The 27142-nt window shown below is 44.7% G+C and overlaps 2 protein-coding genes across 7 annotated transcripts in view; one reads left to right on the forward strand and one right to left on the reverse strand.

Moving 5' to 3' along the window:
- Positions 1 to 147: 147 nt before the first annotated feature.
- On the forward strand, positions 148 to 26432 carry PSMG2 (proteasome assembly chaperone 2). Of its 3 annotated transcripts, none has more exons than XM_075921008.1 (7): positions 148 to 336; positions 1556 to 1727; positions 10938 to 10996; positions 12571 to 12689; positions 15191 to 15364; positions 22524 to 22644; positions 24325 to 26432. In XM_075921008.1, the coding sequence occupies exons 1-7, from the start codon at positions 277 to 279 to the stop codon at positions 24415 to 24417; spliced, it is 798 nt and encodes a 265-aa protein (XP_075777123.1). In that variant the 5' UTR covers positions 148 to 276; the 3' UTR covers positions 24418 to 26432. The 3 variants fall into 3 exon arrangements, with proteins under 3 accessions (XP_075777123.1, XP_075777122.1, XP_075777124.1); XM_075921007.1 differs by having other exon boundaries at positions 152 to 336; positions 24322 to 26432; XM_075921009.1 differs by having other exon boundaries at positions 211 to 336; positions 1560 to 1727; positions 24322 to 26432.
- The window catches only part of PTPN2 (protein tyrosine phosphatase non-receptor type 2), a 74424-nt gene continuing 73643 nt past the window's right edge, over positions 26362 to 27142 (reverse strand). For all 4 annotated transcript variants that reach the window (XM_006117499.4, XM_006117500.4, XM_075921006.1 and 1 more), the window contains one exon: positions 26362 to 26723. In XM_006117499.4, the coding sequence (XP_006117561.2) occupies positions 26702 to 26723 (22 nt within the window). In that variant the 3' untranslated portion in view covers positions 26362 to 26701. The remainder of the gene's footprint in view (positions 26724 to 27142) is intronic.

Genomic DNA, 27142 nt, shown 5'->3' on the forward strand with positions numbered 1-27142 from the left:
GCGAGGGCGCCCTGCTCAGACGCCTGATTGGAAGCCCGGACCCTCCTCCAGCCCGGGGCCGAGAAACGGGCCGGCCGCCCCCCCTGTCAGGGGCTCCAGTTACGCATCAGAGGACGTCCTGCCGAGGAGCCCTACGGGGACAGGCGGTTACAGAGGACGCCTAACTCCCCCCTCACACATCAGCCCCCGCTTAGGCGTCAGGCAAATGCGCCGCAGAGCGGAAGGACCCTGGCGGAGGCGAGTCGCGCGCACCCAGCGCTGAACGCTCCCGGCGCGATGTTTGTGCCCTGCGGTGGCTCCGCGCCCGCCAGCTTTGAAGGCTTCACGCTCCTGCTGGTAACGCCGCGCGCGGCCCTGGGGGGGGAACCGTCGCCCCCGTCGGGGCCTGAGGGCGCAGCGGGGCGGGATGCGCGTCCCTGCGGAAGCGCTGGGTGGGTGAGCGGCGGGGGGCAGAGAACCAGCCCCCCCTCCCCCTCCCCGAGCTGGGAAATAGAAACGTGTCTCCGCTGCTGTTACTTGCCGGGGCTTTGTCGTAGCCTGGACCTGGGGGGGGGGGTCGCTTGTCTAACCCGCCCCCGCAAGAGGGGATGCGAGTAACGGCAAGCGCTGTGTGGATGTTGGGAAGCTGGTGGTAGAGGCAGCACATTCAAACTAGGGATGTGAACGACTAGTCGACTATCCGGTAAGCAAATCCAACTAGTTGCTCCCCCCACCCCCTTGCTACCTCTATCAGATAGAGGCAACAACAGGGGGAGAAGAGAGGGGTAGTTTGAAGCAGTGGAGCCGCATGGACCCTGTGGCACTGTCACTTTGAAAGGCTGTGGTGGTATCACAAAGCGGCAGCACCATACTGAGCCCAGCATCACTTGGGAAGTTGACCCTGGGCTCCACCAACTTTGAAATGTACAAGAGTCCCCAGCGGGAAGTGCCTGCTTGGAGCCCAGAGTCAGTGAAACTTCCCGCTGGCCCTGGGCTCCATGCGGTGGTCCAACTTTTTCAAAGGCGGAATGCTGAAGTGCCAAGTTGAGTAGTCAATGGAGAATTCATCGACTACTTGACTAGTAAATTAATTGCTAGTTGACATCCCTAGTTCAAATGCCCATCCTTGAGCGCACCCAGGTCAAAGACAGTGGTAGCTGAGTTTGGTGCAGTCTCCTTGATTAAGTTTTCAACTAATCTAACAAAAACTATTGTTTTCCCATTACACAACTAAATGTTCATAGTTTGCTATCTTAAGCCTAATCTTTATGGGTAGTAGAGGCTGTATGTTGATTTTTTTTTTCAATAGTGCACATCTTATTATTCAGTGCTGGTCTGTTAGTACAGGAACAATCTGTTAAAAAGCCAGTACCTTCCATAAAGGGAAGTTTTAGGTTTTCTGACCCCACTTTTAAAATATTGGGTAAGAGGATTGTGATTTGAGCATATACCTACAGATATTTTGTGGAGTTTTCATTTATTAATTTGAATATTATACATAGTTCATTATTCAAATCACAGTTGAATGTATAAAAACTGTAATAACAATATGGTCACAAGTCTTCTGTTGTTCCAGCCAGCTGTATCCGTTGGGAATGTTGGCCAGCTTGCAGTAGATCTACTTATTTCTACCTTTGACATGCCTAAAGTTGGTTACTTCTACACTGATTGCCTGGTGCCAATGGTTGGGAATAATCCATATGCAACAACAGAAGTAAACTCAACAGAGTTGAGTATAAATGCTGAAGGTGTGTTCCAAAGTTATGTCTCAAATATTGAAGTGTGCCCCAATCCTACAATGAGCTTTATACAGAGACCTCCCAGTAAGAATGGAGTCTATAGGGGATGGTGGAAGTAAACCCATCTGCATGGTGCCACCAATTTAATGGCCATGAAATACATCATTGACAGTGAAATCTGGTTTTGTGTGTGCTCCCCCCCCTCCCCCCCGATATTATATAGATTTCACAGGGGAGAACACATCTCACGTTGGGGCCCTGACTCAAAAGGGAATCGTCTGTCAGGGCTACAAGGTCATTTTAAGGATGCAGCAATCTTGCTGTTCTTAACATAACATAAGAACGGCCGTACTGGGTCAGACCAAAGGTCCATCTAGCCCAGTATCCTGTCTACCGACAGTGGCCAGCACCAGGTGCCCCAGAGAGGGTGGACCGAAGACAATGATCAAGCGATTTGTCTCCTGCCATCCCTCTCCAGCCTCTGACAAACTGAGGCCAAAGACACCATTTTATCCCCTGGCTAATAGCCTTTTATGGACCTAACCTCCATGAAATTATCTAGCTTCTCTTTAAACTCTATTATAGTCCTAGCCTTCACAGCCTCCTCTGGCAAGGAGTTCCACAGGTTGACTACACGCTGTGTGAAGAAGAACTTTCTTTTATTAGTTTTAAACTTGCTACCCTTTAATTTCATTTGGTGTCCTCTAGTTCTTCTATTATGGGAACTAATAAATAACTTTTCTTTATCAGCCGTCTCCACACCACTCATGATTTTATAGACCTCTATCATATCCCCCCTCAGTCTCCTCTTTTCTAAACTGAAAAGTCCCAGTCTCTTTAGCCTCTCCTCATATGGGACCTGTTCCAAACCCCTAATCATTTTAGTTGCCCTTTTTTGAACCCTTTCTAAGGCCAAAATATCTTTTTTGAGGTGAGGAGACCACATCTGTACACAGTATTCAAGATGTGGGCGTACCATAGTTTTATACAGGGGCAGTAAGATATTCTGGGTCTTATTTTCTATCCCTTTCCTAATAATTCCTAGCATCCTATTTGCCTTTTTGACCACCGCTGCACTCTGTGTGGAAGTTTTCAGGGAACTGTCCACGATAACTCTAAGATCTCTTTCCTGATTTGCCGTAGCCAAATTAGCCCCCATCATACTGTACGTACAGTTGGGGTTATTTTTCCCGATGTGCATTACTTTACACTTATCCACATTAAATTTCATTTGCCATTTTGTTACCCAATCACTCAGTTTGGTGAGATCTTCTTGGAGTCCCTCACAGTCTGCTTCTGTCTTGACTATCCTAAACAGTTTGGTATCATCTGCAAACTTTACTACCTCACTGCTTACCCCTTTCTCCAGATCATTTATGAATAATTTGAAAAGGATTGGTCCCAGGACTGACCCTTGGGGTACACCACTAGTTACCCCTCTCCAATCTGAAAATTTACCATTTATTCCTACCCTTTGTTTCCTGTCTTTTAACCAGTTCTCAATCCAAGAAAGGACCTTCCCTCTTATCCCATGGCCATATAATTTACCCAAGAGCCTTTGGTGAGGGATCTTGTCAAAGGCTTTCTGAAAATCCAAGTATACTATATCTACTGGATCCCCCTTGTCCGCATGTTTTGTTAACTCCTTCAAAGAACTCTAATAGATTAGTAAAATTAATCTTAGTTAAGATTAAGATTAGTAAGAACTCTAATAGATTTCTTACTTTTGTGCTGTCTTCAGAGCTGGGCAGCAGCTAGAGACCAATAGCTGTTGGCCAGGCATCCAGCTCTAAAGATAGCACCCTACCAGCCGCAGTGCAAAAGTAAGGGTGGCAATACCATATTTTACCACCCTTACTTCAGTGCTGCTGCCTTCAGAGCAGGTGGCCAGAGTGTGGTAGCTGCTGACTGAGGGCTCAACTTTTTAGGCAACAGCACAGAAATATGGGTGGCCATGCCATCCCTGCTTCTGCAGTGCTGCTGGTGGTGGCTCTGCCTTCAGATCTTGGATCCCAGCAGTCACAGTTCAGCCACAGGTAAGGGTAGCAGTACTGTCACTTCCCCTACAATAACCTTGCTGGGGCACTCCCCTCTCCCACACAACTCCTTTTTTGGATCACAACTCTAACAATTACAATACCATGAAATTTCAGATTTAAATAGCTAAAATTATGAAACTTATGATTTTAAAATGCCCATAGCAATGAAATTGAGCAAAATGGACTGTGAATTTGTTAGGACCCTACCCATGTGATGTACATGTAGGATTGGGGCTATAGTTGCCTTCTAAAACCACCTTGTGCTGAAACAGGAAACTGCATTGTTGAAATATAGCATATGCCTTTTTATTTAGCTAAATTGCTGTTCTAGTCTGAAACTTTCCAGACCAAAATTGCCACACTTCCATTGTTAATTCAAGAAAGCCACTTAAATGCAGGGTTGTAACAAGAATTATGACTTATCACTAGGGCTGCAGGTTTATCATAGGGGGCACCAGTGCTTATCTAAAACAAGACATTAATCTGTGATAATTCTAAGGAAGTTAGCCTTGACATACAGGACCAAAAACATCTAAGTCATCATCAGTGCAGTCTCCCTCATGAGAATCACCGCTGGGCATCTTATCTAATACATACGGGCTATGTCTACACTGACATGATTTTCTGGAAATGCTTTTAACGGAAAAGTTTTCCATATAAAGCATTTTCGGAAACGTGCGTCTAGATTGGTAGGACGCTTTTCCGCAAAAGCGTCCATGGCCAATCTCGACGCGCTTTTCTGCAAAAAAGCCCCGATTGCCATTTTCGCGATCGGGGCTTTTTTGCGGAAAATAAATCTCTATCTACACTGGCCCTTTTGCACAAAAGTTTTTCGGAAAAAGACTTTTGCCCGAAAGGGAGCAGCATGGTATTTCTGCAAAAGCACTGACAATCTTACATGAGATCGTCAGTGCTTTTGCGGAAATTCAAGCGGCCAGTGTAGACAGCTGGCAAGTTTTTCTGCAAAAGCAGATGATTTTGCAGAAAAACTTGCCAGTCTAGACACAGCCATGCTGATACTTGACTGCACTACACTTCCACATCTCTGTACAAAACAGGCTGCTGGCCAAACATTTTTAGGGTGATGAGCATCTGGCCTTTTCAAGCAAGTATTTGAGGGACTGACCAACTGTGCATAGTATTTCACACACTGTTACAATCAGTCCATTCTCTAAAGCTTATTTAGTCCCAATAGGAAAATATAATTGCAGATATAATATATGGAGATAAACCTATCTTGTAGAACTGGAAGGGTCCTTGAGAGGTCATGGAGTTCAGTCCCCTGCCCTCACAGCAGGACCAAATTCCATCCCTGACAGATTTGTCCCAGATCCCTAAATGCGCCGCCCCCCCCCCAGATTGAATTCACAACCCTGGGTTTAGCAGGCCAGTGCTCAAACTACTGAGCTATCCCTTCCCCCAGAGGGCTCAACTTTTTAGGCAACAGCACATCCTAGAGCCATTCCACTGCTTGACAATTTTCCCTCTTGATAGCAGATATAAATGCATTCATTGTTGGTTGCAGTTTCTCTGTTTGTCTGCTTCTTGGAAAACATCCATCAGTGTACTTCTGCAAGCATCGTGATGTTGGTCTTCAAATGCTGAATTTAGGAAATGAACATCTCATGTGTTTGACTCATCAATGACGGTCTCAACTGACAGAGTGCTTCAGAGACTCAATTAAATGCCTTCCAGTAAGATAATGTAATGTGGTGTTTCCAGCCAACCTTCAAATACTGTCACATCCTGAAACTGTGTGGAAACCTGGCAGCGTTAATGGTCCAAGTAAGAGGAAAATCTCAGAAAGATTCTGTTCCTTAGCAGCAGGCAGAAAAACCAGAATCTTGTGGCAGACTTGGGCATAATCTCAGAGAGAACATATATGTTTGTGCAAAAATCCGGAGTTTAGCAGCAACTCTTTTTGTGGCACTGATGGCACACAAGATCATTTTAGTATCAGTTTCCTTGTGGGAACTATGAAGAAATGCATCAGAACAGTTCCTAGCAGCAGTTTTGTTACACTGTGTAACAATGAAATTCTTTACCTGCTGAAGTGTTTTTCCTGCAAGGCACGCACTTAACGTTTTCCTTTATGTGGATACATGTTGGTAGCTTCTCCAGCTTGATGTTGGATGATTTGGACGAACTGGATAGGTGCAAGACTATGGAGCCTTTTCTGTCTGGAAATATTTTCAGTTGATTTATCTGTATGTGTTAAACACAAGGTGGGCTTGGTCAAGTAATTTCATAATGAAATGTTCAGCCAAATCTCAGCAGGAAGTAATGGTTGCTGATTTGTCACCATTTATGATAGGTATATTGAAAAGTCTCTACTGGAAAAAGGTACTGGCAGAGCTGTCCCGTCCATAGGATAGTTTGGGGCAACTGTCCCAGGCCTTGCACTTTAAGGGACCCCGTGGGGCCCAGGATGGTCTGGGAGAATAGCAGGAGCCTGGTGCTGGCAGCAGCAGCAGTCAGATCTGTTCCCAGCCTGCTCAGCTCCCCCCAGCTCTCAGCTGTTTTTCTTAGGGGAGGGGGCTTGATGGAACGGGTGGAATTGCTCCCATGCTCCCTGGGGGAGGAAGCAGAATGATGTACCTGGGAGCTGGCAGAGTGAAGCAGGCTAGAGCTGGGTTGCTCCACTTCCCACCACTGCTGGTGTCTGTGGGGGCAGACCCAACCTCTGCTGCTGATGTGAAGCTCCACACTAATTTCTCTGGCTGCATTGCTCAGGAAATTGGAGTGGGATGGAAGCTTGGGGGAAGAAGTTGAATGGTGGGTGTGGGTAAGGGGCAGGTCAGGACAGCAGAGGTGGTGTCCCAGGTCCCCCACTTACCTAGAAATAGTCCTGGGTACTGGTCACATATTCAGATGCTTGGTGAGGAAGAACATGCCAAATGAACATTAGTTTGCTTATTACATCTAATGCATGATGGTGCTGAAGTTCCCAAACTATGGATTGGGCCCCCAAATGGGGTTGCACTATTAACAGATCGGTTTTGGGTTTGGTGATTTGACCTGGAGATAGGACTCTGCAGTGGGCAGACATATAATGTCAAAAAAGGCTAGCATGGGCTCCCACCAGTGCAAGCACAGAGGATGCTCTGTTGCCAAGGTTGTGTATCTCAGCTGGATGATGCAAATGGCCAAACTGGCATCCATACAGCCAACGTGACTGGACCTGCTCCACAAATGATAGGGGGTTGTTTTGATCTACCAACTTGCTGTTCCACATAAAACATGACTTCACAAACACCGTGGCTGTGTCTACACTGCACCCCTTTCCTGGAAAAGGGATGCAGATGTTGCATAAATTGCTGGTTTCGTCCCCTTGGAGGCTAGTCTGATTTACCCCAAGAAGAGAGTCACACTTTCAGGCTGGGTCCAACTCAAGTTTATTGGTTGCAACCAAGGTACGGCTAAGGAACTCAATGTTCAAAGCAGAGCCGACCCCCAACATCTCATATGCAGGGGTTCTTATAGGGTTAACATCCTTCCTGGTTTAGGTGCCTTAACATGATAGGTTACTTCATTTTTGACGTTTAGCATTCCTATAGGTCAGGTTAATTTTCCAAATGAGGTTAAATACAGTGCCTACTTGCTGACTTTGCAGTTACAGCTGTGTTACATTCATTCGCTTTTGCTGAACAATGGGCGAGCCATACTTCCCTTTTTCCTTTCCTGCTTGAGCCGGTCACAAGTTTAAAGGATGTGGAATCTATCCATATCTCTACTTAACAGAAGACTGGTTTCACTTCCCCTCGTCTCCTTATTATAAGTTATTACCTGTGACAGGCCTTGACCTTTGTCATGTCTTACTCCTATACAAATAGCAAATATATCTAAGCATTAGCAATGTATGTATATTGTACGTGCCCCTCATAGGGGAATCAATGGCTCCGGGGGATTTGACTTCCCTTTTATACATCACAGATGAGACAAGTCGGAATTGCAAATGCAGCGGGGGATTTAAATATCCCCCGCTTCATTTGTATAAACATGGCTGCCGCTTTTTTCCAGCTCGGGGCTTTGCTGGAGAAAAGCGCTAGTGTAGACAGGATCTTTCGGAAAATAAAGCCTTTTCCGAAAGGTCCCTTATTCCTGATTTTAAGAGGAATAAGGGACCTTTCGGAAAAGGCTTTATTTTCCGAAAGATCCCGTCTAGACTGGCGCTTTTCTCCGGCAAAGCCCCGAGCCAGAAAAAAGCGGCAGCCATGTTTATACAAATGAAGCGGGGGATATATAAATCCCCCGCTGCATTTGCAATTCCGACTTGTCTCATCTGCATCCCTTTTCTGGAAAAGAGGTGCAGTGTAGACATAGCCTAGATGTGGAAAGTCATGCTATCAGGATACTGACACTCTGTAAATAGAAATGGGAGCTTCTTGGTTCAGCACTTGTAGACTAGGTATGGAAACACCAAGATGGTGTAAAAAAGGACCCTGCGTCATCAGTTACAAACGAGTGTTTTCTATCCTTCAAATTTTAAATAAGAACTTTGTTTTGGTTCATCTGCTGACATGTTTGCAACATCTACTTTGTCTCAGAGGCTGAAGAACTGTAGTAACAGGGTTGGTTCAAGCACATGGGAAGTTCCCTGCAAAGCCATTTTGTTGGGTCTCGCGGACCATAAGTCCTGTGATTCAGATAGCATGTAGTCTTTTCTATCCTAATTGGTGCTAAACTGTTGTACCATGCTACCAGGAGTGGTTCAGTCACCTGAGATGGGTGGGAGTTATTAGATCACATATCTAGAAATAGAGTGGAATTTAGCATGTAGTAAAGGTGACCTATTAAATGGGCGAGGAAACCTGTGGTGTGCCCCTGCAAGGTCCTTGTTGGAGGGCAAGACACCTTGTTAACCCAAGCTTTGATCAGTGGTCAACATGCAGTGCAAAACTGCTTGTGCCTCATGCCACAGAGCAGTGAATGGGCCCACTAGCACTTCTAGCTGACTAACGAGTAGAGCCTTCATGAATTGGGACCTCGGGAAGTGACTTGTAAACTACCTAAGGCAGGCCCATATGTTCCTTTATGGCAACCTGAGTATTCTGCTGGTACTTGACAAAGAATCACTGTAAGTCACTGTTTCTATATTGCTCTAGTACAGAGCCATCGTAAGTCCTGGCCTTTGCTTAACCATGAATTCCTCTTTCATTTGTGATAAGAGCCACAATGGATTTATTTTTACATTGACTACCTGCCTCAGCCTCAAGTAGTGACTGTTTCTGTTCATAACAACACTAAAGTCCAAGAAATGTGCTTGCAAATATGCGGTGTGAAGCTATACTAAAGAAACACCAGAATTTTGGTCAAGAATGAAGTAAGGCCAAAATGCCTGCCTTGTCACATGCTGTTAGGTTTTATTTTTTCACTAGGTAATAAACTTAAATTACACTAGCATATAAGAAAATCAAGGTAACGTTTCCAGTGCTGGAAAAAGGAACTCTTGCATCAGGTGCAATTGAAGAGAGCCATGTCAGTCTCTGATCTAATCCAAAAAAACCACCATTTGAAGTAAATTACCATCTCATGCCATCCAAGAAGTGACTCACAATTGGGGAGACTTAGATTTTGCTAACTGCAATCAATCAATAATGTGTTGGGAAACTAAGACAGGCACACTCAAAGCCATACCATACTCCATCACAGGGAAGAATGGAAGCGATAGCAGCAGATGAGGAAAACACAGTGGTGGAGCATCTGAAAACATGCATGCTTCTGCTTTTCAAGTTAATGTGAGCACTGAGAGCTGTGATGCACTTGAAGTCACTGTGTTCTGTCTTCCTCTTCCCACCCAGGAGATGGTACAAGGAATGTTCAGTGTTCTGTGGGGCTACATGTAAGACAAGACTATATTGTGTGATTACATTTTGGATTTTTTCACAGATTGAGCTTTGTCCGAACATGAAGCGGGTCTGTGTGCCTTGGTAAAGAAAGTTACTCTGTCTTCTGTATAGAGTCACTGCAGGAGTGAGAGAACTTCTTATCTAAAGCTTTAAACCCAGAGCTAGTTGACATTTTGCAGCTGATCTCATCTATTATGAACTACATCAAGACTCAAAGTGGCTGACTGCTGAGGAAGCATGTGCATATCTGCATAGTGCATGCCTCGGGGGGGGGGAGAGTGTCTCCATGCATTGACCCCACCCCCAGCACAATCCTTGCAGCTTCTATTATCTGGAAACTGGCCAATGGATGCTGCTTGGGCTGTGCTTGTGGGACATGCAACACGCAAAGACATGGCTCCTCAGAGGCATGTCCTGCAGAGGCATACTGGCCTCAGTAGTCAGGGAGCCTGCCCAAGGGTCCTGTTGGGCTGCTGGCCAGGAGCCACCTACAGTAAATGCCTCCCAGCCAGAGCTTGCACCTGACATCTCACTCCCTCTTGCACTCCAACTCCCTGCCCTAAGTTAGAACCTAATTCTCTGCATCCCCTCCTGCACATTTGGCCCAGATGACAGCTCCCTCCCAGACCTTGTACCCCTTCTACATCCCTCATCCAGGTCAAAATCTTCTCCTTCACCCAAACTCCCTCCCAGACTGTACACCTCCATTAATATTGTAAAAAAAGTATGGTCCTTCACCACATGCCAAATTGGTCTGGCCCCCATCAAAAATTATTGTTCAAGATTATAGATCAGAACCCCGTTCAAGATCATAGAACTTGTAGATCTCAGGCTTCCCCCCCCCCCCATGAGTTTTATTCATAATATTCAAACTTTTTCAACTCAGTTGGTTTCTCAATTTAATGAAATTCTCATGGAGTTGAAAAAAATTGAAGTGAGAAAAATATTAGCTGTGCCCCTTTGGAAGAGGCTACTGATATCAAAAGCTGACTTACCATTTCACCAAAGTCTGATTCCAAAAGCTTAACTAGTAACTTCCAGAAGTTTAGTGGTTTGATTTTATTTAAAAGTTCAGCTCAAAAAGGCATTGAATGTTGATTTTTTTAAATAAATTGAATGTTTTATTTAGTTTAATAAATTATACTAAATTTAGGTATGAGTAGTGATTATAAATTTTAAATACTTTAAAAATAGAAAATATTTAGTTTAAATCAAGTTTGATTTAAAAACTTAGAATATCGTCTATTTTGTTATAAATTATTAATCTAAACATGTGTAACACTACATTGTTCACTTGTTTTCTCCTTACACAACTTCATTGTTTTTTGCAGTATATTCTTTACCTTCTAAAAAGCTTGTGGTCCTCCAAATCAGATCACCATTTGTAAAGGTATGTATATTATTGGCCATTCTTATCGTATATATTGAAAGGGGCGAATCAGAAAATGTTCATATCCAAGATCTTTAGCAGTCAGGATTCATGTTAATCGTTGTGGCAAAGTTCTGGCTGTGCCCTGAGGGTCCTGAGCTTCTGGCAGATAGTATTTGCCTCAGAAGCTTGTTGTGACTCTCCACACAGCCTCTCCCTTTCTAGAGGCAAGGAGTTCAACCTACTGAGCCTATCTCATCATAAACTGTGGACTAGCCTATGGTGAAAACCCCTCAGTAATTCTAGTCTCCCCTTTCAGGGGCAGACTCTGTAGTGGTACTAGGAGTGTTGGGGGAAAACCAGGCTCACCCACTACTTAGGGTCCCTGGGCCAGAACCTGAAGACAGTGGTAACAGACAGGGTTTCCTTGACTCCCAGTCAAGCAGCTTCTTCCCTAGGCCACTTCCCCAAAGAACTCCTTCCAGTACCTGAGCAAGTCCATCTTGCTCCTTCACAGCATTCTCCCAAGCTACCTTCTCACTCTCAGATTTTGGGCTTCTTCATGCCTTGCAGGAAGAGGAAGCTGAACCCAGCATACCTGCCCTCTATTAGAATGTGGCAGCCAGCTGGTCTGTCACATCATCTTATGAAATAAACCCCAAAAGTATTTATAGCTGGTGAAAAATTACCAGTACAGAAAAATCACTCCCCTTTAAAATGAACTAAAAAATTGTTTCTAGAAAGGCTTCTATCCAGAAAATATATACAATAATGGGATATAAGTTGAAATCAAAATCTTTCTGAATTGTGGTAAGTGTTTAGTAAGATGCTTATCAAACAAATACAGTTGAAAATTGCCATTAATTACATAATTGTATTTCTACTGATTGAATTAAACTCTGCTTGTGGATTGCTGAGAGAAGATAAATTAGACTTAGTCATACCACTAGCTGCATGATGTTATATATTATTTAGTTATTGCCTCTAAGACAGAGGCAAAGATCCATTGATTTTTGGGAAAATATCTGCTTACAATTAGTATACATTTGTGCTATTTATTTCTAAAATAAGTTTTTCAGTCATTAAAATGACTGTTTCTTTAAATCTACCTTAGAACTCAGGATATAATGTGAAATGAAGAGAAATTCATATTGTTGTATACATGCTATGTTGAAATACAATGTTTGTCATTAAAGCCAATATTTACCATATTGTAGTACCTGAGCACAATTTTTGACAGTTCAAGTGTGTGGGTTCTTAAAAGCTAAACATTTTTTTATCCAGCTTCTACTCGTAAATCTACTGCTTGATCAGATTTTAGACACTAAGGTATGAAAATAACTGGTAAATGTTGATTTGATTCATAATCATAATCATGGTAGCAAGCTTGGTTCCATCCTTAAGCTTTTATTTAAAAATGTTATTCTAAAATTGAGACTTAACTGGTATGAGGAAAATCTTAGTTTTAGTTAAATAAACATGAACTTGCCTCATCCCTAAACATTAAATGCAGTACAAATAATAATTGTAGCTTTTTGTCATTTCTTAAATATCTAATCTTTCTGCTTCTCTTCCTCCTCCATCTTGATATATAGAATAAATATAGATTATTTTGTCAAACACTGCTTTCTTGGGTGAAAAGCAGTAGATGTGCCAAAGTCATTCTTCTATCAAGTAGCCATGCATACCAGCGCGATGATCAGCAGCTTCATGGGTATGTTCATATGCATACTTCATAGAATTTAATATTACTGTTCTTTTCCATAAAGTTAACTGCCATGTTTCCATCTAGCAAAGTTAAAGTTACTTTAAATACATTTGATATGGTTTCTTTTGCTTAGCTGTGTTTTGTATATGTTGTACACAGGGCCGGATTAAGACCTTTAGAGGCCCTAAGCATTGAAAAAATTATGGTGCCCCCTCATATGTAATTCAAAATAAAAACAATACTATACCGTAAAATCTAATTTTTTTTGGTGCCCCTGCTTTGCTGGTACCCTAAGCACATCCTTAGTCTGCCTATTGGGTAATCCAGCCCTGGTTGTACAAACTTAATGTTAGGGCTGTTAAGATTGGTCATCAACCTTTTTGATCACAATCATTTGGTCAATCCTGGAGACATCCTGGAGACTCTCCGTATTGTGCTATTAAGAGAAGCTTCCTGCCTGCTCCAGCAGCCAGTACCCCAGGGTGTGTGTCTGTGAGTTGCTCCTCCTTGCAAGCACCAATTCTGGAGCCCCCATTGGCTGGGAATGGAGAAGTATAGCCAATGGAATGTGTGGGGCAGTGCCTGCAGAGAGGGGCAATGTGTGGAGCTACATGGTCCCCCAGGGGCCACATCTGCATGTTGTCCCCTTCTAGGAATGGCATGGAGCTAGTAGCAGTCCTGTTTCACTGCCAAATGGGAGCTGCCCTAGATAATTGCCTTCTGGTGGGAGGCCATTCCCTAATTCTCTCATGGAGCCAGCACCCCATAGTCCTTCCTGCACCCCAAGGCATTGCCACAATCCTGAGCTTCCTCCAAGTGCCAGTACCTCATATCCACCTGCATCCTCCTGTGCCACAGCTTGTAGCCTCCTCCTGCATCCAAACTCCCTCTCAAAGCCTGCACCCCTACTTCCTGCCACAGGCTTAGCTTGGAGCCCACTACCACACTGCAACCCCCCTTGGCTGCATCTCAGAGCCTGCACCTCCTTCCCACGCCCTAGTGAAAGTGAATGAGGGGTGGGCGAGAGCATGCGACAGATAAAAGGGAGGAGGAAGGGAAGCAAAGTGGGGCTTTGGGGAAGGGATGGGGTCTTGGAACAGAGGGAAAATAGATCTTGGGTTGCCCTTAAATTAAAAAAATTATTTTGGATCACTAGACTACAGCAACCTCAACTTACCCACTCTGCAAAATCTCCTTGCCTTGGCACTTTAAAGATGGTGAGAAGGCTTCTCCACAAATATCTCACATTCCCTCACACATTTCCTTTTTATATTTTCTCAACCCCTCTCTCTCACTTTTAAAAATTATACAGATATAGAATCTTTCCAGATCTTAAAGGGCTACACTGTGATGAACTCTAAAGCATCTCCTACCTTTAAGGGGAAGACTACCCTCATCAGACACTGATAATTATATGCAGGACATTTACAGACCTCAAGACTCCTTTGAGGCTTTGAAGACTTGTTTAATTGAAATACAGTAAACTTCTGATAATCTGGCACCTTTAGGACCCAGGAGGTGCCGGATTATCAGATATGCTGGACTATTGGAAGGGGGGGGCTATGGGAGGTCTGGGGTGGGGTGGGACGGATGCCACCCCAGACCCCTCATAGCCCCCCATTTTGATAGTCCGGCTCTGCCACAGGAGTCCCCAATTCAGCCACTGCTGGTCAGCAGCGGCTCAATCGGGGACACCTGGGGCAAAGCAGCTGGGGTGCTACCGGGTTGATCCGGTAGCGCCGCCTTTCGGCGCTGCGAGACCAACCCGGCAGCACCCCAGCTGCTCTTGGGGACACCTGGGGAAGAGTAGCTGGAGTGCTGCTGGGTTGGTCCCGCAGCACCTAGGAGTGGCGCTACGGGACCAAGCCGGCAGCACCCCAGCTACTCTGCCCCAGGCGTCCCCAAGTCAGCCACTGTTGAAACTGATCAGTGGCTCACTCCAGGAAGCCTGGGGCAGAGTTGCTCCTAATGTGGACGCACTATCTTGATTTAGAGCCCTAGGAAGCACTGGGGAGAAATTACTTAAAATGTCCCTAGTGAGGAGCTATTTCGAAATAGCAGTGGAGCATCCACACTGCAGCTATTTTTAAATAGGTATTTTAGAAGAGGAGTTATTCTTCATGGAATGAGGTTTACAGAAGTCAAAATAAGCTGCCCATTATTTTGATATTATTTCAAAATAATGGAATTGCAGTGTAGACAGTTGCATTGTTATTTCAGAATAACACTAGTTATTCCAAAATAACAGTGCAGTGTAGACACAACCAATGAAAGAAAATGTATCTACTTGCTTCAGGAATAAATATTTGCTTCCAAAATGTACCATTGTGGATGGCAGATTGATGATCATTTATGTTTTGCAATCTCAGATTATCCTGGGTGTTTGATTTACAGAAGAAAGCAATTCCTACGCTTTCATTACAAGGTTGAGGTTCTAAAAGTTTACCATTACCCTTTCACACAAGTAATCCATGTAACTATTTACGGTATTCTTGCATTTTATTTAGTACACCACTACGATACTTACTCACACCTGCTATTCAGAAAACCGCTGGAGATCTAATGCAGAGGCTAAATTGGAAGGAGATGGAAAAAATCGCTGCTTATCCAGGAGCAAATGATGCAGAGATGGTACTACATATTCCTGGAGGTGGCATCACAAAATTATTATTCAGTGAGAGGTGGGTGAGTCGGCTGATGTTAGAGGAAACCTTCGCAAAGTGTCAGAAGTCCAGTTTTTAGTATCTAGCTGCAATCTACTTTTGCTTTTTTAGTCCGATGCCAAGAAAAATGATTATTCGTTGTCTTTTCGTGGATGCTGTGTAAATTATTAGTAATGGTATTCTTTAGAATAATTTGCAGGAGTATAACAGGAGATTGAAAGAGGATTTACATGATATATAAAAACTTCTAGAGAAGTGTTTATTCCCCTTTATTCAGCACCGGTGAGGCCACATCTGAAGTATTATGTCCAATTCTGGGCTCCCCCCATTACAGAAAGGATATGGACGCATTGGAGAAGGTCCAGCGGAGGGCAATAAAAATGATTAGGGAACTGGAGCTCATGACCTATGACGGGTCGGCAACCTATAGCTTGCAAGCTAAATATCGCTCACTAGGGAGCCAGATATAGCTCTTCTGGAGCCCCAACTCAGCCCCCCTCTGTTCCCGCTGCAGCAGGGAGCCAGCCCTTGCACTACAGTCTTACAGCCCCCCACAAGACTGGAACGCCGTGCTGACTTCCTGCAGGGGAAGGGGGGAGAATGTGGTGTGCAGAGAACAAGCAGAGCTAAAAATGACTCGGCGCAACAGCATTTTCCTTCCGCCGGCATGGGGGAAATCAGGAACCAAACATGGCTCCCTGCGTACTACTATTTCTGTCTCTCAGGACACATTTCCTGCAGGCCTCCCCGCCAGCCTTTCACAGAGGATTCATTCCAGTGAATGGGAGCAGCGGGAGGCGTGTGACAGTGCCTGCCACACCATGTGAAAACAAGTGTCCCCCTGACTACCTCATGCCTAGACACCGCTCCACCCAGACGGCCTGATCCCTGGCCAAAATCCTTTCTGCCTCATGGCCAGACATCCCCCCCTGGCCAGGCACCCAGCCTGCTCTTGCCCCCGGGCTAAGCAGCCTGCCCTTTGGCCACACCTTGCACCCTCCCCCTTCCCCCCCTCCTACATCCTACCTGCCTTCCAGTTCCTGTACTCCTATCCCTATCCCATTCACTGGCAGCCCTGTCCCACACACTTAATGCCTCATTTTTGGTCCCAGTCCTCCCTGCCCCCTCCCCCCCCTCCCACCATGGGGCTGGAGCACCAGGGGAGTGAGGTGTTTCAGTAGGGGGTCAAATCAGTAAGGGTTGGGGGATTTTAGATGTTTTTTTGCTATTGGTCAGTTGCCATTGACCCAGAAAAGGTTCCCCATCCCTGCCATAGAAAAAGAAAATGTTGAAACCTTTTGTGTTGTACATAATGTTTTAATTTATTTAAAAATGAAGCCTAGCCAGCAAGCTCTAAATTGGGGGCCCAACCTCCATCTGGTCACAGCATCATAAAACTACTGTACCCTGAGTCCATCATACACCTGAACCCCCTATCCTGAGCCCCTCAAACCCGCACATCCCCAGTCCCTGCCATAACACTCCTGCACTGCCACACACCACAACATTGTACCCTGAGTCCATCATACACCCCAATCTCCTGCCCTGAGCCCCTCATACATCCCAACCCAGACTTCTGCATCTCCACATCACCAGCCACCCTCCATAAGATTGACAGAAGACAGCCTGAATGCAGGCATGAAGCTGGATTCATCCAGTTATGATGTAAACTTTAAAGAACTTGCAAAAAGATGCAACAGCAGAAGTTTAATTAAATAAAGTCTGTGAGTAAAATGGTTCATTTATGCTATCATGAATCATTGTTAATTATCAAAAATATTAAGTGTATATTTTCAGTCATGCAAATGGGTATTCTTATACTGGCTCTTTGTTGACCACTTTTCAAATTTTGATATAGTTTGGCTTTTTGATTTGAAAAAGTTGCCGACTCCTGACTTACTAGGAGAGGCTGAGGGATTTGGGCTTATTTAATCTATGGAAGAAAAGATTGAGGGGAGATTTGATAGCAGCCACTAACTATCAGAAAGAATGGAGAGAGGCTGTTCTCAGTGGTGACAGATGACAAAATGAGGAACAATGGTCTCAAGTTGCAGTGGATGAGGTGTAGATTGGATATTAGGAAAAAACTATATTATTAGGATGGTGGTGAAGCTCTGGAATGGATTACCTATGGAGGTAGTAGAATCTTCACCTCTAGAGGTTTTTAAGTCCTGGCTTAACAAAGCCCTGGCTGGGATGATTTAGTTGGGGTTGGTCCTGCTTTGGGCAGGGGATTCGACTTGATGTCCTCCCTAGGTCTCTTCCGACCCTATAATTCTTTGATAGGACCAGCAAAGAGTAAAGAAAAGAATGCATTTGGGTAAAAGGTTATGCTAAAAACAAATTTGAGATTGAAGAATTTGGACATAAAGCTTACCATGTTGAGTGGGTTACACATTTTTTGCAAGCATGTGTGTGAAATGTAAGTTTGCAGATGATGCCAAACTGGGTGGGGTTGCGACTTCTTTGGAGGATAGGGACATAATTCAAAATGACCTTAGCAAGTTAGAGAAATGGTCAGAGGTAAACAGGATGAGGTTTAATAAAGAGAAATGCAAAGTGCTCCACTTAGGAAGGAACAATCAGTTCCATACATACAAGATGGGAAGCGACTGTCTAGGAAGGAGCATGGCGGAAAGGGATCTAGGGGTCATAGTGGACCACAAGTTGAATATGAGTCAACAGTGTGATGCTGTTGCAAAAAAAGCAAATATGATTCTACATTGTATCAACAGGTGTGTTGTAAGCAAAACTCGTGAAGTCATTCTGCCGCTCTACTCTGCACTAGTTAGGCCTCAGCTGGAGTACTGTGTCCAGTTCTGGGCGCCACATTTCAAGAAAGATGTGGAGAAATTGGAAAGGGTACAGAGAAGAGCGACAAGAATGATTAAAGGTTTAGAGAACATGACCTATGAATCCAGGCTTCGTGAACTGGGCTTGTTTAGTTTGGAAAAAAGAAGATTAAGGGGGGACATGATAGCGGTTTTCAAATATCTAAAAGGGTGTCACAAGGAGGAAGGAGAAAATTTGTTCCTCTTGGTTTCTGAGGACAGGACAAGGAGTAATGGGCTTAAAGTGCAGCAGGGGAGGTTTAGATTGGACATTAGGAAAAAATTCCTAACTGTCAGGGTGGTCAAATATTGGAATAAATTGCCAAGGGAGGTGGTGGAATCTCCCTCTCTGGAGATATTTAAGAACAGGTTAGATAGACATCTGTCAGGGATGGTGTAGACGGAGCTTGATCCTGCCTTGAGGGCGGGGGGCTGGACACGATGACCTCTCGAGGTCCCTTCCAGTCCTATTATTCTATGATTCTATGAAATTATTTTTGTGCCAGGTAGAAGAATTTACTACTTTCTTAGTATATGTTCCCTTTCACCCCATCTGAACTTTAGGGTTAGTAATCCTCATCTGTTCATTGATGCATTTATTATTTGGATCAAGGAAGCACATAGAAATCCCTACTGTGATTTGGATCCTGTTGTATTAAGTACTGTATAAACATAAACTAAAAGATAGTCCCTGCCTTGAAAAATGTATACTATAACTTGATGTGGCCAAGGGTGAGATGAGAAGTGAAACAGGTATAGAAGAGGGTAAGTGATCTGAGTCTAAGGATGCTAAAATGTGATTAATTGGCTAATCGAGTAGTTGATAGAATTTTTATTGACTGCTCAATTAATTAATAAGGGAAGGCAACTCGGTTCAGTCCCAGCTCGTGCTGGGTCTGGGACGTACCCCCATTGGAGCTCTGCATTTTAAATGTAGTAAGAGCCAGGTTGTCTGACCACTTGTCTGCTGTTTAAATGTACTAGGAGTCCTGTAGCAAGGGTAGGTCCTGGACCCGGCCCAAGCTGGGACTGAGCAGAACTAGCCTGCCTAGCCGGAGCAGCCTTTGTCCGCGGCCAACCCAGGCCACTGCAGAGAGAGGCTGCTTTGTGGCAACAGCCCTGTCCACAGGGGGTCCCAGCAGATAGTAGCTGCTGCTGGAACAGCCCCTATCCGCGGCCAGCCAGGCCTGCCATGGGCAGGGCTGCCTTAAGGCATCAGACCCTATCCACGGGGGGTACCAGTGGGAAGCTGGGACCCCACTGTAGACGGGGGCTGCTGTAGGAGCAGCCTCTGCCTGTGGCAGGCCTGGGTTCACTGTGAACAGAGACTGCTTCGTGGCAGCTTCCCCTGCCCCCACCTCTTCTTCCCCCCCCCAATAGTGGCAGCAGCGGGGGCGGGGAGGTAGCACTGTGGAGATGGTGCTGCGGGGAACCAGCTGTTAAGGCTTGTATTCTCTGATACAGAGGCAGTAGGGAGGGGGCGAGAAGCAAGTAGTCAACTAGATTAATTGATAAGCCTAGGCTAGGGTTGCCAGATGGTTTCAACAAAAATACTGGACACACTTGACATTACATCACAATCTTCATTCCATCTTCTTTAGAAAATACCGGACATTTATATTTTCTTAATTTGTTTCCCAAACAGAAAGCTCAAATACTGGACTGTCTGGTTCAAAACTGGACACTGAGCAACCCTAGCCTAGGCTTACATCCCTAACTGGACCTATCATCTAAATTTCTTGTCTCCCAGACTGGAGGACTATTTACAGTGTGCTGTCTCTCAGAAAGACAGTCTGATGTTTTATACACTAAATACTCTTTACCACATGCTTTGCACAGCCTAGACTGATGATTCAGTGCCTCTACTTTTGTCGGGCTCTTAGTTTGTAATGACTTTCCCAATCTTGGAACTTGTATTGGGTGCCTGTCTTCCATCAGGCATGAGGCATAACTTCATTGTGACATTCCTAGGCTAAATATTGAGAGGCAGCTTTTGAACTGTGTTAGAATTGTTCTACTTGTCTGCCCAGGTCTATATCGGATGGAGTTCTACTCTGGTCTTTTATATCGCACTGTGTCCATCCCAAGAATGTGTTTTTGTTCTCAGCAAATTTGTAGTCCCATCTGGCCTTTCCTTGTTGATTAGCCAGATTCTAATCCTCTTCCTTGGCATACTCTGTTCCTCTTGAGATTTCCTTTTTATGTCCTTCCTGTTATCTTCAGTAAATTATCCTCCAACTATGTTCATATGCAGGGGTCGACAAATTATGGAAAACCCTACTCGCCAGACAAAAAAGGGACTTGCCACCCTCCCCCACAAAATGTATTTTTTAATGGCATAAATTCCTAATAAGAATAAGAAGAGTAATAACTAATAAGTTATTAATAAATATCTTATAAACCTTTACCTTTTCTCTCTGCTGCCTTGTCTCCTCCCCTTGCCTCATCAGCTCCCCTGGTGCCTGCTGCTCCCTAACCCCTCACTCTCTGCTGTCCTGACTCCTGCCCTTCTCATGGCCCTCAGCCTTCCTGAGACCTGCCCCCCTCCGCCAGCCCTTCTTTCCGCCCTGTGCCCACTCCTCCAGTAGCCCCAATCTGATCATGTGAGCTACCCCTCCTCATCCCCTCTCCTAAAATCTCCCTCTACACACCTGCCATGCCTCTCTCCTCTGGTGCTGGTCCCTCCCCTGCAGGTATCTGCCCTTCTGCTTCACCCCACAGAATCCCTTGGCACCTGCACCCTCCTGGTGCCTCCCCCTCTAGCCCCCAGTGCCCTTACCCTCACCCTCTCTTCTCCCAGCATCACCCTGTCCCCCCTCCCACTGACACCTCCCCGCCTGCCCTTTTCCTCATTGTCTGCACTTGGCCCCCTGGCATTTGTCTTTCCTGCACCCCTGTCCCTTGGTGCCTTCCCCTTTCTTCTTCTCCTGACCTCCTCCCTTCAGCACAAGCCCCTTCCCCATATTTTTTCCCCTCCTCTTCCCAAGGGCCAGCTCTAGGTTTTTTGCTGCCCCAAGCAAAACATTTCCCCCGCCCCGCTTTGTTGTTGTCTTTTACAGGTTTGCATTTTGAAATGGTTTTTTTTTCTTTTTTGTCCCAGCGTTTTAGCTCTATAAATAACAAATAGCATTTTCATTTGTTTTTTTCCATAAAGGCGAAGGCGCTTCAAGTGAACTCCCCCTTTCACTTGCTGCTCGGTCACAGCAGCCTTTTCCGTGCCCTGTCTAGCCCCTCCCTATGGGAAAGCACCCTTCACTCCCAACCCACGGGAAGCAGGGTCCAGGGACAGCACAGAGCCAGAGGGGTGCAGGGATTGGGGGTAGCAGGGTGTGGTGGAGGCGCGGGGAAGGGGCAGAGGGATCGGGGTCTAGGGGCAGTGCAGGGAATGGTCAGCACAGAGCTGGGGGGGCAGGGATCGGGGGGAGTAGGGTGCGGGGTGTAAGGGTGGCACAGAGCCAAAGGGTCGCAGGGAAGAGTGAGAGCAGGGGGTCCAGGGGCGGCGTGGAGACAAAGGGGGGCTGGGGCCGTGGCAGGACTGGAGCCGATGGGGCGGGCCCTGGCTGTGCCGCACACTGCAGCCAGCTCCCAGGGACACGCGGCCAGAGCGGAGCTGCCGCAGCCCTTTAAAGTCAGCAGGGCCAGATCACGCCAACGTCCTGGCATCCCGCCCTGCCTCCTCGCGCCGGAGCTGCACACAGGCAGCCTGGTGGAAAGAATCTCCACACTTCCCCCTTCCCAGCGGTGTTGTGCTCCTCCGCCGGCTGGTGGATCGGATGGTGCTGCGCCGCCCACAATGTGGGCTTCGACCACCCCGTCACAACAGCCCACCGGGCCAGTCTGCCCCTGCACTCGCCAACTGGAAAAATCTACTTGCCGCGAGCGAGCGCATTTGTCGAGCCCTGTTCATATGACTCTAGAAGCTATTTCCTGATTTAAGTGCCTATATCTAAGTCCTACCTTTTTTTTAGAGTCTGGGGGCCCTGGTTTTGCAGTGTGCATCTAACCACTCCATTTTTTAGTGTTTGTAGTACATGAGAGATTAAGGGTGCCTATCAAAGGAATTGGTATGAAAGCCCAAGTAGTAGTAACAAAAAAAAGGAAACTTGCTGTGTAGCAGTTCATAAGCAGTATTCCCACAGCATAGAATCTATCCCCATCCTGCCCCCATCCCTCAAAACAAGTCAAGAGCAGAGTGGTAAATATGAGGCAGCAAACCAAATATCTGGACTTTTTTTTTTTTAATTTAAAAACCCAGTGAGCTGCTTCATCTTACATAAGCGGATATTAAATAAGTTCCCCTCCAGTAATTATTGTGCACTTGACAATCTGACCAATTTCTGTTCCAGTTGTTCTAATGGAATCCCAATGGCAGTTCTATTGAAATTCTGCTCCGAGGGGGACAACATCCCAGATGCCTTCTCTCTTGTTAACTATCTTAACGAATGGCTCCAGCTAATTAGAAGTGAAGTAAGTATTCTTTCAGCCAAAGTTTTTGCTTTTAATTCTAATCCTGAGCTGCTGAAATGAAAAAAGTAGAGACTCCTTCACATTTTAAATGAGCTTTCATGAATTTGACAGCCTGTCAGTTGAGGTTGTGTGGTGGAGTCTCTTTGTTCCAAGGTTAGTGGAAATCTAGAGACATGCTCCACCTGCAATCAGTGGAAACAAAGTCAAATCCAATATATAGGGCAATTCATGGTCCATTTTGGTCAATGTCACATTAAAACATATGATTTTAACAATCTTATTAAACTATGTGGTTCAACTATTTAAATCTTAAATTTTGAAGTGCTGTAATGTTAAGGGTTTTGACCCAAAAGAGTTGTGGGGGAGAAGTCAGTGTTTTTGTTAGGGATGTGAAGGACTGGTCGACTAGTCAATAAGCAAGTGGTTATCGGATAGTTGACAAGCTTGTTGATTAGTCACTCTCCCCCCCCTTTGCTGCCTCTATCTGAAAGAGGCAGCAAGGGCAGGGAGGGAAGGAGGGAGTACTTCTAAGTGGCAGTGCATTACTGCTTATGAGGTCAGGCCCCGGGCTCCACGCGGCACTACTGCTTTGAATTGCCGCTGTGGGAACTCGGCGTCAGACTCCTCCTGGCATTTCAAAGTGGCAGCACTGTGAGGAACCTGGGATCAGCTGGGGACTCCCCCATTAACCCCAGGCTCCATGCAGGGCTGCTGCTTTGAAACGCCGCTGCAGGAGCCCGGAGTCAGGCTTCCCGCAGCATTTCAAAGTAGCGTTCAGTGAAGCCCAGAACAGCTGAGGACTCTCCAAAGCATTTCAAAGCAGCAGTGCTACATGGAGCCTGGAGGCAGCAGGGAGTCCTTAGCTGACTCCAGGCTCTACATGGTGCTTTTGCCTTTAGAGTGTAGCAACAGCCCTAGGACTGTTTCTACACTTGAAAGGCAGAGATGCCCTATCAATTAGTCGATGCAAAATGCATCAACTATTCGATTAGTCAATTACCTGCAATTTAACATTCCTAATGTTTGTAGCAGGGGGAGTGCTTTGTGGTACTGCTACCCTTACTTCTGTGCTAATGCTGGTGGCAGCACTGCCTTAAGAGCTGGAGAGCATTGGTTGCTGGTGGGGAGTCCAGCTTTTAAGCTCGATCCACTGCCACCAGCAGTGCAGAAATAAGAATGGCATGGCATAGTCACCCTTATTTCTGGCAGGGTGCTGCCTTCAGCATTGGGCACCTGGCCAAAAGGTGCCACTTTCTAGCCACCTAGCTCTGAAAGCAGTGCAAAAATAAGGGTGGCAATACTGTACTCCCCCATAAAAATTATTTTGTATCCCTCTGCAACTGCCTTTTGGGCCAGGGCCTCCACTTTGGGAAACATTACTCCCCTTGTGAAATCTCTGCAATCTGGGGTAAGAGCTCACAAAATACCAGATTTCACACTTGTATTGTGTTTTTCATGGCCATGGATGAAAAGAACAGTAATGTGTTGGGGTGGAGTTATGTTCCTGCTTGATACTTATAGTATATGGCCTTAGGAGAGCTACTATCATAGGTATAAAGCAGCAATCCAGTATAGCTATGTGACTAAATGTGCCCCCAGTAAAATGGGAAAAGCAGACTCGCCCTATGTGGTTAATGTAATTTCAGAGTTTGAAAATGTATTTTGTTCTTAAATCAGCAGAGCAGCGATGCCAAAGCTACTCTTTTGCAATGGAAAATACCACGTTCTTGGAGATTACTCTTTGGCAGTGGCCTTCCACCTGCACTCTTCTGATTACTCTGGTATTCTGAAAAAATCAGTCTTCAGAAGGAGGTTATAGATGTTATAGAACTAACATAGTGAATGCCAAGCAACAACAGTTGTCTAACATTTAACTTATTGTACCTTAATGTCCTTTATTTATGAAAACATTTCCTTTGCTATTATGTGGATAAAAAAAGTTTATGCAGGTCTCACTATATGATCAAAACATTGTATATTATGCACACATGTTTCTTTGGTATCTCCTGGTGAATTGTTTCTAATAAACTGTTTCAAGAAATTCCTTAACCACCCTAATTAATATCCTACATACCCAGGAGGGTCATGAAGGTAACAGGGCCACTTGCAAAGTTGGCCATTCCTAGAATCAGTATGTGAAGCTATCCTCAAATGCTTTACCTTTAATCCAGATCTTCATCCCTTCAGCTTCCTCCTCCTCCTATCTTCCTGGCACTCTGAGCAAACTATCAGTGATTCCTACCGCTCAAAGTGTGCGTGTGCTATCTTTTGAGGTGCTATGCCGAAGACAGCCTGAACCGTGTTACCTTTTAATTTGCTTCCACTGGATTATAAAGGAGACAACATAGACTCCACCCTTTCCCACAGGCTGCAAAGATATACCAAAGTTAAAACTGCGTAAGTGGTTAATCCTTACTAAAGCTAGCCTGACTGCAGCCCGAGAAATGCCTCTAAAATTTAAAGAAGAAACTAAATTGATTAGCTTTGCACATCTGAAGTATAGAAGTTTAAGATGATTTTCAGAGCTAAGGAATGAGTAATCGCAAAAACAACAAACATTGTACTATAGAGTGGGATACTTTTGTGGACACAAACTACTACAGAAGTAAACATTGAAATCAGTTTTTATTCTTAAAAAAAAAAAATTCTCCAGGAATATTAAAGCTATAAGATTACAGTTTAAACAAAAAACTCATCCACAATTTGATCTGAGGAAGTACGTCTGGTCCACGAAAGCTCATCACCTAATAAACCATCTTGTTAGTCTTTAAAGTGCTACATAGTCCTGTTTTTGTTTCAGCTAGTCTAGACTAACACAGCTTCATCTCTGTTACTAGTTTAAACAAGGCAGAGGTGTAAAATATGGCTTACATAGAGGAAACTGATTCTTAACCAGTTTTCATATTTATATCACAGTTGTGCTGAGGCATGTAAATGTACAAGGAACAGTAATTGAGCTGGTAATCCTTCAGTTAAAGACATGTTCAATAGTCATTTGACAAATTTTCAGCATTTCTGGGCGGTGGTAGACTGAGCTTGGTTCACTCAAGTGTATTCATAATCCTGAATAGTTAAACTCATGGGCTACGTCTAGACTGGTAAGATTTAGCGCAAATACTCTAAACGCAAGAGAAAAGATTTGCTTTTGCGCAAAGGCATCCGTGCCAGTGTGGATACTCTCTTGCGCAAGAAAGCTCCGATGGCCATTTTAGCCATTGGGCTTTCTTACGCAAGAAATTGATGTTACCTGACTATACTGGCCACTTGCGCAAGAGGCCTTATCCCTGAGCGGAAGCGCCAGAGTATTTGCGCAAGAAGCACTGATTTCATACAGTAGAACGTCAGTGTTCTTGTGTAAATACTCGCGGCCAGTGTAGACAGGTGCTAAATTTTGCCAATGTAGACACAGCCATGGTGTTCTCTGCCTTGACTGAAGCCTCAAAGGTGGTGCACACTTTTGATGATCGTTAATACCTCTGGTCACATGTGACAGAAAATCACTCATTCTCTAAATAAGACAACTACTACAGCCATTCTTATGTTCTTATTCTTGTTTTATAAATATTCCCATCATAACGAAAAGCAGAGCCCATCAATTAGGAACGATCACAATCAGTATGAGTAAGAAAAATAGAAAGCCTTGCAATAAATCCCAGTGTTCTTGAAATACTGTTTAATAGTTTTCCCCTCACATAATGCACACACAACAGTATGTCGTCAATTTAAAAAAATATTTAATGCTGCCAAAAATGTGTAAAAATACAATAAAAATGGCAGTACAATACAAAGTATTTTCTAGTTTATTTCTTGTACATCTTTCTACAATTAATACAAGCATTATAAAAACCACAGCAGACAGCAAGTTATTTTGTTTTGCAAAGGAGCATGCTGGTGTTCTTCATCCCCTGGATGTAGTTTACGTTGTAAACAGATAATTATGAGGCCTACTTGGTATTGATCAGACCTCACTTTTGTTCCCGGAGAGGGGTTCATATCTTGCCTTGCATGTCAACAGTTTGCAATTTATAGATGCAGAATATTCACAAGTCTTGGAGGTTTAGCTGTCAGTCAGTCTCGGCCTGCGACATACAATGCAAAACAAAGTCACCGATTCAGCAAAGACTTGAAAACCAGTACAGACTAAGGGTGTGGAAGTCACTAACAGCAAATTCACAAATGGATAATTTGTTCCAATTGTTCACAGTTGTTTCTCAGACTATTTACTCCATTACTATGTGTAAAAAACCTGTTTGAAGTGTCCAGTCTCTCTCAAAGATATGGAAAGCAAGTGCATGCTGGAGAGCTCCAGCCCAGCAGGTTACTAAAAACTGTGCCTAACTTTAAGCATGCAAGTAATGCACACAAGTAGTCCTATTGACTGCAGTGGGATTCCATTAATATTTCACTGGACAAGAGCCCAGTAACAACTACTTGAAATCTCAGTGTCAGCATTGTACTGTTTTAGAAATTATTTCAAAGCAAAGTAACATTCCAAGTC

The sequence above is a fragment of the Pelodiscus sinensis genome, chromosome 2 (assembly GCF_049634645.1).
Source record: "Pelodiscus sinensis isolate JC-2024 chromosome 2, ASM4963464v1, whole genome shotgun sequence".
In the NCBI taxonomy this organism is placed as follows: Eukaryota; Metazoa; Chordata; order Testudines; family Trionychidae; genus Pelodiscus; species Pelodiscus sinensis.